Genomic DNA, 13,575 nt, shown 5'->3' on the forward strand with positions numbered 1-13,575 from the left:
AAAGAAATTGATTTGCGTAAAGAGTGTCTTGTTTTGGGGAATTTTAATCCTTATTGGTCTGATAAAATTACCCCTGATAAAGAAAATAACACAATTACATGATCTTATACAAATGGTTAAGGGCCCTACACAAAATACAGCCACTTTGCAAAATTTATTAGATCTTATTTTTACCAACAAACCAGATTTACAGAATTACAAAGACTTTTAATTTTTTAACTGGATTGTCAGATCACAACTTAACACTTATCTCCAGGACATTAAATAAGTACTTATGCTTTGTCATAAGTACTCTGTTTTGTCAAGGTTGATTATGTAAAATTGTAGGATGTATATGCTTTATTGTATGTAATAATTTTTGCATGCAATGTGAAATGGTACTTTCCTGCCCAGGGACTGCATGAAATTTAGCTTTATAGCTAATTCTGGGAAGGTTTCTTTTTTTTTTTTTCCCCTTGTCAGAAAATAAATACATTTACAGGAACAGGGAAACAGAACCAAAACCAAAACAAGAGAGCGAATTAGAACATACACATTACGAAATTGTTCATAAAGTGTATGAGTCACAAGGGTTGTCAGCTTATAAAGCAGTTGGAATCCTTTCATTGTTGCATGTGCTGTTCTGAAGCAGTTTGTACTTTGACAGATTCATAGTGACTTCTAAAAGGACGAAAAGAGACTGCAAGAACTGAGTAACTACACTTTTTAAAAAAGGTAAAATATTACTTTATACATATTAAATCAAAATAGGTTTCCTGCAAAGATAGTTGTTATAAACAATCAAAATTTGTATTAACTTTTATTAAAAGAGCTTATTGACCATTATTATAACAATCTGCTCTCTCTCATTTTGTGGTTGTTGTGATTCATTAGCCTTCATTGCATGTAACATTTTTGGGAGCGGAAATTGAAAATCATCAACACATCACAGCAGACAAGAAAAACGAGTTCAAGAGTAAGACAAAAATCTTGGTCTCCTATATTTTGTAAAAAAAGAAAAATGCATATTTTTACCTGATGTCCAGATATATATGCATATATACTCATTAAATATTAAAAATTGCAATGTGAAAAGAAATATTATTATTCATTGATTTGTAGGGACCTGTCCAGCACTTCTGGAACATCTGAGGTTCAAGATTAAAAGCTTTTCCTGAGACCGTACAACAGAAGAGCAGTCAAAACACCATCAGATTTACAGTACTTGTTGTGTGCTGCTGTGTAGACCTCAGAATATGGCTGAAGATGATCAAATCCGTGGACTGCTTGACCGTGTCCGTGAGCGTGACAGAAAGCTTCTTATCTCCTGTCTTTCATTGAGCTTTTTTTTAATGCTTTTGGAAGCTTTGTTTGATAAAGATTTTTCATGTCCATGCGATGTTGAGCTGAATGCACAAATGGTCAACCTCATTTTTGCTGGACCTTTTGTTTTTGTTTTTGCTTTAATTTGTTATATTAGTTTCGATACCGATATAAAGAGTAGATCTGAACTGCTCAAAACTTTTTTGCTTTGCCTGCTTCCACCTCTTTTGTGGATCACTTTTGTGTTCCTTGACGGTGATTATGTTGCCTGTAAAAAAACATACTGGAATGGACTGTATGTTTATGATGATCAGCAACAGTTCAAATGGTGTAAACCGATCAGTTCAGTCCCTGGGAAAAATGACACCGAACTACGAGCTCTGACTCAGGGCTTTGTTGTTGAGTCACAGGTGAGTTATCTTCAGAAATGTAATGAAAAACTTACAAAAAAAATATGAATATGGATATGAATAGGATTACTACATTTAACTCTTTATTGCTTCCCTTTGAGTATTTCACTTTGGATAAACGTATCTGTTAAATGACCATTACTACATCTACAATTATGGCAATTGGTTTTGTAATTTCTTAATGTAATGATTTTGCTTCCCCCTCCCTATTTTTCAGATGACCGGTGTTAAGATGCTTCTTGGTTTGGGCATTACAGGAATGGTCCCTGTATTTATTATGATCCTGATAGTAGTTTGTGAAGTATATACACTGTCGAATGCTAAATGACGTGAAACGAAACCAACAATTAGTTGGGAGAAGAAATTTCCTCTGATACCTCTGATCATTGGAGGGGTATATTACCACACTTTAGATGATAGGTTATGGAAAATGTTAAGAAATTTTGTCATAAAGAAACATTTATCTGTGAAGACAAATAAAGTACCTGATTTCTGTGGTTATAAATTGTGACACAGTCCTTTTGGTTGTGATTTTATCTGCTGGTGTGAAAGACCAAACAGAAATATTATTGTCCTGTTTTAATATGGTCAAATAAAAACTTTTTGTACATCAATAAGAACCAAAGTATTATGTATTTTCAAACTCCCCCTGGTGACCACTGGGGCGCTGTGATTAGATTCCTTGATCACATGGAATTTGTATATTTGTATAATTTGTATAAGCATAAAAACACCTGCACTAAGAGTTTTTTTTAGGTTGTATATGTATATGATCACTCACAGTCTTCGTGTAATCATGAATGTTGTCTGTGGCCTCCTTGAAGATGTTCATATCTGTGGCAGACAACCCTAAAGACTGGCCATGGCACAGTCAAAGATTTGTAAAGGTGTAAATCACCCTTCAAGTGTAAGAAAAATTATCACAGTGTTAATTCATGTATTTTGAAGCTGCAGCTTAATGCTAATGCAAAATAAATAGCATCAGTATTCTTCAGACTTTCATTTTTTCGCGCTTACACTTTTGGCACGGTTTTTGAACAGCCTGTGAACAGCAATCTGCAAGCGAAAACAACAGAGGCGGGAACTGCAAAACAGATGAATTGCGAAAAATCAAACTTTGTGTAAAAAAAAAAAAACTGTTGCATATACAGTGGGGCCAAAAAGTATTTAGTCAGCCACTGATTGTGCAAGTTCTCCTACTTAGAATAATGAGGTCTGTAATTTATATATATTTTCATAATAGGTATTTATGGTGGAAAATCAGCATTTGGTCACCCACAAACCAGCAAGATGTCTGGCTCTCACAGACCTGTGACTTCTTCTTTAAGAAGCTCTTCTGTCCTCCACTCGTTACCTGTATTATTGGCCCCTGTTTGACGCTGTTATCTGTGTAAAAGACACCTGTCCACATCCTCAAACAGTCACACTCCAAACTCAACCATGGCCAAGACCAAAGAGCTGTCGAAGGACACCAGGAAGAAAATTGTAGACCTGCACCAGGCTGGGAAGAGTCAATCTACCAATAGGCAAGCAGCTTGGTGTGAAAAACCAATTGTAAGAAAATGGAAGACATACAAGACCACTGATAATCTCCCTTGATCCATGCAAGATCTCACCCGTGGGGTCAAAATGATCATGAGAGCGGTGAGCAAAAATCCCAGAACTACACGGAGAGACCTGATGAATGACCTGCAGAGAGCTGGACCAAAGTAACAAAGGCTACCATGAGTAACACACTACACCGAGAGGGACTCTAATCCTGCAGTGCCAGACATGTCCCCCTGCTTAAGCCAGTACATGTCCAGGTCCCTCTGAAGTTTGCCAGAGAACATATGGATGATACAGAAGAGGATTGGGAGAATATCATCATGTGGTCACATACTTTAGAACGTTTTGGTAAAAACTCAACTCGTCGTGTTTGGAGGAAGAAGAATGCAGAGTTGTATCCCAAGAACACCACACCTACTGTGAAGCATGGGGGAGGAAACATCATGCTTTAAGGCTGTTTTTCTGCAAAGGGGACAGGAAAACTGATCCGTGTTGAGGGAAGAATGAACAGGGCCATGTATCGTGAGATTTTGAGCCAAAACCTCCTTCCATCAGTGTGAGCCTTGAAGATGAAACGTGGCTGGATCTTCCAGCATGATCCCAAACACACCGCCCAGTCAACGAAGGAGTGGATCCGTAAAAACAATTTCAAGGTCCTGGAGTGGCCTAGCCAGTCTCCAGACCTCAACCCCATAGAAATGTGTGGTGGGAGTTGAAAGTCTGTGTTGCCCAGCGAGAGCCCCGAAACATCACTGCTCTAGAGGAGATCTGCATGGAGGAATGGACCAAAATAGCAGCTACAGTGTGTGCAAACCTGGTGAAGACTTGCAGGAAACGTTTGACCTCTGACATTGCCAACAAAGGTTATGTTACAAAGTATTGAGTTGAACTTTTTATTTTTTTATTTTTATTTTTTGTGTACCTGGGATGAAAATTACAGACCTCTTTCATCATTCTAAGTAGGAGAACTTGCACAATCAGTGGCTGACTCAATACATTTTGGCCCCACTGATACATGGGTTGGCAACTTTTGAGTTTTGCTTGGAGTGAGATATGTTTGTGGGTGGGCGGGCGTGCGGGTGGGGGGGCATTTGGCCTACACATCTTGTAGGCCAAATGTATAGTTTTGGGAGTAGCTAAAGTTCATAAATTATTGTTCTTTCCCATATTATTTTGTAAAACTATGTTGAGACCTGCTCTGTCCCTCTAGGGGGGTTCGGGGGCATGCTCCCCCGCAAGAAAATTGTGTACATTTTAAGGTTAAATGCATCAATCTGGTGCACTTTGAGAGCTCAAAATTAAGAGCTTTAACCAGCTTCAACCCATGAACTGTGACATTGAACAAAGGAAAAGCCTTGACTTGTACCTGGACATTAAAGAGGGATCAAACATCTTTTTAGTTATGATATAAAGTCTCAGTCTGTTTTAGGATGCCAAACGATTATTATAATAATGCAATAATGATTTATATAACTATTCCTATTAAGTAAAATCCATTTAGGCCTAGCCTCTAAATGTACAATATAAATGAAAATGAATATTTCAAAAGTATTATTTTACTTACACTATTGTATAGGAAAATTACAACAGTTTTGTCCTAATTTCTTCACTTGCAAAAATAAACCCTTGAGCTTTTATTTTGGAGAAAACAGATCACCATGCTGATTGCGTGAACAAAGTGAGCACTTTTCTTTAAATCACGCAGCACAAACAGAATGGCTATAGGCTTCGTAATTACAGTGTTGTGCTGTTTTATAAAGGCACAATGTCATATCACAGTTTTGGTGTTGGGAAAAGGGAGAAGAGAGAGTTCGGAAAAAGGCGGATTCGAACTCGGGTTGAACGCGTCAAAAACTGCTTTCAAGCACCTCACGCCCTCGCCCTACGCCACTGTAGATATTTAATGAAGGATATCTTTTTGCTAAAAAGACAGGCACGTAGTGCAAATGTACGCTCTCAACTCACGTTCAAAGTCATAGGCAGCGCAGCGTCTCTCTGTGCATCGCAAAAGCCCGTGTTGACAGTTTGTTTAATATAAAGCGGGAGATTAACATTACCAGATTTTGCTCGTGCCCTTGGGTGGGTGTTGTAGCCTAGACAACTGTATCACGTGCCGTTTGAACTGACGCGCTACTGCGATCGGTCACATTTAAAAGCGCCACAACGCTCCATATCAAGAGTAAACTTCTCTGTCTTGTCTGTCGGTGTCAGCGTCATCTTTTTCCGCGATTTTTCTCTGCGTGAGAAAATGCAGTGGTCCAAATCAGTAGTTAAGAGCCTGAACTTGCTTGCTTTCTTTGTTGAGCGTGAGACCATGAGATTGATACGGTGGCCGAGAGAGTTCAACGTGTTGCAACCTAAAGAAGACGCATGCAAATACAAAAAAAAGTGTGCAAATATAAAAACGCATGCAAATACAAAAAAAAAAACCATCCGCAAATTAAGAAAAACATCTTCATCAGTTCCACAACACACATGTGTTCCAAGTACTCACAACACAACCAAATACACAAAACGTGCTGCAAAACCTCACAACACCACCAAATACAGAAACGCTGCAAGTAACACAGAGCACAACGGAAATGTTTCCGGGGAACCAAATAAGTGACGGACCCAACTGGGACTTGCTTATTGCTCGTGAGCTTCCCTATGCCCTACTCCCTTCAAAGGGCAGACGGCAAAGCTCTTCAAGTGGGACTTTGGCGTGAGCATGACACCTAGTGTGTCATTTATGTAGCCGTTTGGAACTTGATGAAGGGAGCAACAACAGATAACGTAATTATTTTTACCTATGTTCCTATGACAACACAGCACTTTGTCCATCAGCTGTATAGCTGTTCTGACGACAGAAATATAATGATTAACATAACGGTTGCAAATAAATTATTTATTTTTTATTTTTAGCTTATAAAGATCTCTTAAAATATCCATTTTATATATCTGTATGTCAGTGCCATACATTACCTAAATTTTTTTAGGAAACGTTTCTTATGAAAATTTAAACATAAAATGAAACTATTTGTATAGTGTAACTGATGTATAGATTAATATCTTGCCTTCATGTTCTTCTAGATCTTTTTTTATTTATTTAGTTGAGTTTTCAGATCATTGTTCTTTTCTCATTTGTATAGATACAGTCGGTTGGTCTGGGAACGCCCCCGGGAACGCCCCGTCACGTGGTGTGAATTTAGCCCGTGGGGGAAAACATTGCCTTGGCGCTCGTTGAAATACATGGGACAATCATGCCGAAGAGTTGCGGTGTCGTTTTCTGTACCACCAATAAACAAACAAATTATAAATTGAAGTTCTACAGCCTTTCTTACATACATACAGAACCGGATTGGAGGACAAAATGGCAAAATTAATCATATCTTATTAGATTACTGTGTGAGTAGAGGTCCGTGTGTGATATAGTAGTAGATGTTTAACTCGTATTAGGCAGTGGGCCAGATTTGTCTGACGTTACATCCCTTACGAAAAAGAACTATAGTAATCCTATGGCTATTAGTATTCTATAGTAGTGTATAATACTTCTGTGATGTTCATTAATACCTATACTTCTAGGCTATGTCCCAAAATACTATATTATTCCTATAGGATTAACGTTACTATAATATTTTGTCCTAAAATACTACAAGATCCCTTTAGTTGTTTTTCATAAGGGATGTTATTAGCGTTATCAGCTGAAGGTTATCAGACTGCAGTCTGTGAGAATTCGGATAACTGTCAGCAAAGTCCCTCTGCAACTTCGTAGCGACTACTAATGATCACCGTTTTACAAAAGGATTAATAGTTTGGAGTGAAGCATACGTACAATTGGTAAGTGACATGGTTTTATGGACTTATAGTAACTTATACGCAAGTTGATTGAGTTACAGGCTTGTGTTGCCGGTAGCTTCCGCGATGTCTTACCTGAAGATTCAACCAGATATAATAGTCTGGAAACGACACCTCCGGCCATTTGGTTGGGTCATTGACCCAGTTTTTAATTAAATAAGGGCAATCATAACCTATTACAGTTAATTTTGCAATGTACCGTTGCCGGTCGGCAGGCATAAATGACTCGCAATATGACATTTTTGTCATTCAAATACATAGGATGGTCGCGCTGCTTTCCCCCACACCGACCACGCCCCCCAACTATGACGCGTTGCCGACTGTATCTATGACCAGGCCACGTCCCAGTCGGGTCCGTCACTTATTTGGTTCCCCGGAAACATTTCCGTTGTGGACCGTGTTATTTGCAGCGCGTTTCTGTATTTGGTGGTGTTGTGAACGTTTGCAGCGCGTTTCTTTATTTGGTTGTGCTGTGAGTACTTGGAGCACACGTGTGTTGTGGAACCGATGAAGTTGTTTTTCTTAATTTGCGGATGTTTTTTTTTTTTGTATTTGCATGCGTTTTTATATTTGCACACGTTTTTTGTATTTCCATGCGTCTTCATCAGGTTGCAGGGCGGTGAGCTCTCTCGGCCACCGTATAGTTTACTGTATTTTAAAAGTAAAAACACAAAGCATGTCAAAATTAACAACTGTATGACAATCACGTAAAGGGATTGATAATACATCTGCATTACTGTAGACAGTTTGTTGTGCTAACAGGGCAATACAATAAAGCTGAAATACAGTGTGCATTACTGTGAATTACCTGTTCTCATTCCGAAAAACCCTGACTGTAGTGAAGATAATAGGTAGACACTCAGTCTATGTGCTAGTTCTGGATTTATCACCAAGTTCACTCAGGTGTGTCGGCCAGAACACCTCTTAAGGCCAAATGTTCCAGAGTATGAAATAAATAGTGGAGAAATAATTCTTATTCTGTTTCTTTATTCCTCTTTCTTGCAATTCTGAGAGTATTGGTGTGTGTGTGTGTTTTTTTTCATTTACGCACACTCTGAGGGAAAGTGCAGCTCACACAACCGACTGACCAATCGACTATCTCTATCGTACTGCATACTAAGTATGTGATGTCAGATAGTATACAAACCAGCGCGCGCCTCAGCCACCGTTATAAGCGCTGAACATAGACTGTAAAAAATATGGACGTAGTGTCCGTGACGTCACCCATAGGTTTCTGAAGAGCGTTTTTGAAGACTAAAGTGGGCGGGGCCGGCCGTCGCCATCTTGGCAGTGCGTCACCTCTCGTCACTACCGGATAAATTAAAATGGGCAAAGAGGCGGGACGCGGGTGGAGCTGAGGTGCTAATGCTATGCTACTGCCGCTGAATTGACAGCTGATTTAAAAAGTAAAGCCAATGGTTAAAGTTCATGTTTTGCCCTTCGAAATATTATAATAGTTAAGACGTAACTAAAAGTGAGACTATTTACTTTACTTTTTTATCAACTTTATTAATCTCACAAGGGGCAATTAGTTAAGAGCATGTATACAAATAGCCTACATTAACACAGATCAAACACATTTCTCACAACATACAAGCAGTCAACTATGTGCATCGTGATGCATTATTATTCTGCTAGTTAAAAATGTATTAATTACTTACAATATTGCTCTAAGCTTGTGCATGTGACAGTGATTCAAGGCAAGCACACATGTCAGTCGGCATCTCACGTCAAGTTCGTAAAGAGCTTTAATTCAGTCTATTTTACAATCCGATTTTGGCCGCCTCTCAGTTTCTCAGATGGGTCAAACCAAAGATATTACTTCAGAACTTCAAGTAAATGAACTAGAAATCCGCGCTCATTCAAGGGTGTGCATCTATTGCATGGACGGAGAGAAAGCACTGAAATTATCAGACATCCATTAGTGCACGCGAGGGAAACAGCTGGAAACACGGCGCTGGTCGATCTCTTCATACTCAACACGACGGAATCCAACGGCGTGCACGGGCGAAGGTATAATACATGTATTAAATTGTATGAAATAATCCCGGAAAAAGCACAAACACAGCTGAGGGTGACGCTAACAGACAGCAGACAAACTACTAGCAGTGAAAGCGGCCGCAAGAATCCACCTGTCACTCAAGTGGCCACGCCCTTAATTATGCAGAACTTTAAGGCTAAAATATAATTTAAACAGATGAGTTGTAAAAATATTCACCCCCCTCACAGTTGTCATGAAGGGAAAAATGAGCTCTATAGACCAAAGCCACTTTTTGCTCCAGGCTGTAAACATGTTTTTTTCTGCTGTAAAGTTGGGCATTTTAACATGGGGGAGATACAGATTTGACTCGCTTCTGCAGCCTGCCTCAAGCGGCCACTCGATAAATTGCAGTTTAATTCACTTCCGTATTGGCTTCAAGAGAGAGACGGGGAGGTTGCCGCTTGGGCGCTGAATCAACGGAAGTCAATGTGAAACATAAACCCTAATATGGTCAACTACACTAAATAATAGCAACACTAAAATAACTTTGGGGCCTTTTCTACACTGACAATAGATGCCCCAGTGCTCCGACTCAGAATGGGCTGGACCCTTTGTCCAGCCTGTCTAAAGGACAAGCCATGATTTATGACATGGTCAACAATTGTCGCCCGAATTTCATTTGAAACTTGAGCTGGATTGTGTCCTCTTGCTGCTGCAGCTCCTCCACCACGCATACACACTCCTCTTCCTCTGGCCGCTCTGCCATGGCCCCTTACTCTCCTTCCGTGCCTATGGCCTCTTTGATCCATACTTGCAAATAGCAACACAGAGGTGGCATCTTTTATAGACCATTTCACAAGATAAACAACACTGGTCCAGAAGCACTTCCTGTTTCAGTTTGTAACTGTTTTCTTTATTTAACATGTAAATAAAACATCTTAAAGATGTTTGTTTAACTTTTTGATTCAGTTTTAAATGTTCTGTTGGTTGTATTTTATCCCAGCTTTTATGTAGTGTTAAAAAACTGAAACAGGAAGTGCTTCTGGACCAGTGTTGTTTACATCTTTTGAAATGGTCTATAGATGGATGAGGACTGATTGCTGATTGAAGAGTTGTGCTAACGAGTTTCAAACAGGTGCATATATTTATAATTATGCAAGTAGTTTTGTATCAGCTGTGAAAAGATATTTTCCTTTTGTTCAACACAGTGAATCCAATTGAGTTTGGTGTCTTTCAATGAGATCTGTGGTAACTGTTTTGACAAAGGATGTGGAAAATTTGTGAGACAAATGAAAAAGTGTTAAAAAATTTGCAAGAGAAGACTTTTCCTGTGCTTATAATGTGATGATGAAGATCAAGCGGATCCCAGTTTCATTTAGTGTGTCTTAGCAAACGAGAAAAACTGTACATGAATGAAAACATTTGTATGTTTTGTGTATAAAAAAAAATTCAATAAAACAAAGTAATTTCAATAATTGATTATGAATTTGATTAACGGAGGGGTTAAATGAAAATCACCCCATGGTTTACTCACCCTCAAGCCATATAGGTGTATATAATTTGTTTTTCTTTAGCTACAAGACAATCGGAGAAATATTAAGTCAAGTCTTTCTAGTGCTTTTAACAATATTGTCAAAGCAGCATTGCAGGGATATATAAAAATTGAACAGTGTGTGTGTGTGTGTGTGTGTGTGTGTGTGTGTGTGTGTGTGTGTGTGTGTGTGTCACTTTTAAGTTTGTTAATTGACCAAAATAAATTGAAATTGAAAACTTGTGTTGGTATAAGCATGTTTGCTACAGTCAGTTATAGTATTGGCCATAATAGAATTTAAATTGATGTGTGTGTGTGTGTGTGTGTGTGTGTGTGTGTGTGTGTGTGTGTGTGTGTGTGTGTGTGTGTGTGTGTGTGTGTAACGTGAATGACGCGTAAGCCTAACGTTTCATTGTTGTTAACTATTGATGTTGAGTCATGTAGCTAGCTCTGAACTAGCTCACCTTACAGCTAACAGGCAAAACAATAGCACTAACAACATGCATCAAATATATCTACACACACAATAAACATAATTTCAATTTGATGAGTTTAACTAAAAGCATAAATTCCCACAAAAATATCTAAAGTAAAAAAAAAAAAAAAAAATCTTACCTCAAAACTGTTTTTTCCACTTTAACATCTGCCACAGGGCTCTACTTTATGTGAAATAAGGACTAAACTGAGCATGTGCGAAGTGAATCAGGGGATTTGTAACTAGTTCCTGATTGGACGGATTGGAATTGTTACAACTGACCCGTGTTACAACCATCCTCGGTCTCCCTATGGTGGTAGTATTTGTAATTTATCTATTACAAGTTCAAAGGTCAGATAAAATGTATTTGTATAGAAATATCCTTGAACATTATTGGTAGCAATAAATTGTATGAACAATTTATTACAGTTGATCCTTCAACCTGTTGAAGTTTTGTAGTGATTATAGCATTTTTGTTTTGTTTAATAAAACTCATCATTTTAAAGGACAATTTCAGTATAAAAATCAATCCAAGCCGGCCCTGCCTACGTTGTAGTGACTGACTGATAAGGAACAAAATATGAAGTGGTTGATAACTTGTCATTTACACTTTGAAATAAAACGACAAAGAAATTAAGTAATTGGATACTTTTTCCTTTAGTTACTGTTGTTGAGATGCAACACAATCCAGCAGACGAGTTTAAATGTCATAGAGAAGTTTTATTGAGTATTGCAGACAGGTGTAAAAACATCTGTGTCTTTCTTCCCTCGTCTGTTTTTGCTCACTCACTACTCACATTGAAAAGTTTTATAATGCTCAAAAAGTGCTAACAGAGTGATTCAGTTCAGTAAACTAGCTGAATATGCACATGAAAAACACAATTACACACAGAGGCATGCATGAAGAAGTGCAGAATACAACATCAATTTAGAGAAATATAAATTATGCTCATTTAAGGTAAATGATGAGAGACATTGAAGACATTATGGTTCATATCAGAGTCTCATAAAAACAAAGGTTTACATTTGTATTTTGTATTTTTATCTGTTTTATTTATGGCTTCATGATTGACTCACTTTTTTCTCTTTTAGAAGAAAGATTGGAAAGGATAAGTGAACAAATGATTAGCAATGGCTTGATTCAGCCAGTCACCTGTACTTTACCGTACATAATGTACAGGCCAGCCATAGTGGTCACACTCCAACTCTATTTTACGGGCAGGGATCAACCTCCCTGTATATTGACAGTTTGGGGGTCTATCCCCAGATTCTAAATGACACGAGATCACAGGAAAAGGCTTGTTGCTCCTAAACCGGTCATTGGCGTAGGCCAGTCGAGTTCCTCCTCTGTCACAGACTGCTTGAATTTGATTTTCATTTGCTTGTATGAAGGTGTTGTCAATTTTGCATTCACCGTAATGTCCAGTGATGCGTCTCCTCCTGATTTCACTGGTACACATCTGGTCATTCACAAAAGGACCCACATGACGCCTGACGAACGTCGTATAACCTCGTGGTTGAGCATGAGTGGAGAACGACACACACAAGACCAGCAGCAGAATCACAGCAGACTTATGAATCTCCATGACCTGATTAACAACACACACACATCAACACACCTTTACTGACATTAGACTTATAAATCAGTTTATGTGTGATTAATTAAGAAAACACTGTTGAGACCCTTCCTTTATTTTTACTTATCTTACACATAGTTACTTTAACCCTGCTGTGCACTTTTTTCGCACACACGGTTGCAGTCCTGTATTTCTTAAAGAACAATTACTTCAGTAAAGTTCTTAAGCTCTTACCTTTTTGTTGTGGGTAAATTAATATTTTGCCAAAAGTCTTCTTTTGCCTGAAGGCTGAAGGCCCGATAATGAACAAACCTTAGAAAATATTTGAAAAAACTTGCTCCAAACACAAGCTTAGACTCCTCTGTTGTCCGTCAGAATCGCTGAAGTTTTTATTTCAAACCTAACGTGACCTTTAAACACAGTACAGACAGTACAAACATGACCTTGGCCAATTTAACTGGTTGACGGGAATTGCATCGCCCTTATTTGTTATTTGCAAATATTTGAAAATGAACACATAATGATGTTTTAAAGTCCAGTTTCTACACACCAGAGCTCATTATCTAGATTTTTAAATAATCTAAAATATTGTGTTGTGATTCACACTGTTTATTTGATTGTTCGGGTGGTTTTCAGATCAAGTATAGCACTTGACTGAAGTGTCATTAACATGTGAATCATCTATTTGTGCTGTTCACAGTAAATGTAACAATGTGGGCAAATGCCTTAACCTGTAAATGCATGAATATTTCGCCAATCATTATTACATATACTCTTTAGCAACCTGGATCTATATCTCTGGATCTCTACAGTCGCAATAACATAAAACTCTCCGGATATTACAGAAGAATAAAACAAAGCATATTTTGTTGCCTATTAGAGCTTTGAAGGGTTTATAATTGATAAAATGTTTT

General features: G+C 38.2%; 1 protein-coding gene and 2 pseudogenes across 3 annotated transcripts in view; 1 reads left to right on the forward strand and 2 right to left on the reverse strand.

The window, feature by feature from the left end:
- Positions 1-12,959, reverse strand: part of LOC120486657 (ribonuclease-like 3 pseudogene) — a 39,527-nt pseudogene extending 26,568 nt beyond the window's left edge. Inside the window, exon 1 of the transcript XR_016146923.1 lies at positions 12,896-12,959. The product of XR_016146923.1 is annotated as a ribonuclease-like 3 pseudogene, transcript variant X2 (transcript). The remainder of the gene's footprint in view (positions 1-12,895) is intronic.
- LOC120486653 (uncharacterized) lies at positions 574-2,708 on the forward strand. Its single transcript, XM_089121771.1, has 4 exons — positions 574-714; positions 874-955; positions 1,102-1,712; positions 1,930-2,708. Exons 3-4 carry the CDS (start codon positions 1,236-1,238, stop codon positions 2,038-2,040), a joined length of 588 nt encoding a protein of 195 aa, XP_088977897.1. The 5' UTR covers positions 574-714; positions 874-955; positions 1,102-1,235; the 3' UTR covers positions 2,041-2,708.
- On the reverse strand, positions 11,784-13,031 carry LOC148995732 (ribonuclease-like 3 pseudogene; annotated as a pseudogene). The gene is made up of 2 exons (XR_016146928.1): positions 12,896-13,031; positions 11,784-12,673 (listed from the first exon to the last, which is right to left on the reverse strand). The product of XR_016146928.1 is annotated as a ribonuclease-like 3 pseudogene (transcript).
- Positions 13,032-13,575: the final 544 nt, after the last annotated feature.

Source organism: Pimephales promelas, chromosome 2 (assembly GCF_988280905.1).
Source record: "Pimephales promelas chromosome 2, fPimPro1.hap1.1, whole genome shotgun sequence".
In the NCBI taxonomy this organism is placed as follows: domain Eukaryota; kingdom Metazoa; phylum Chordata; class Actinopteri; order Cypriniformes; family Leuciscidae; genus Pimephales; species Pimephales promelas.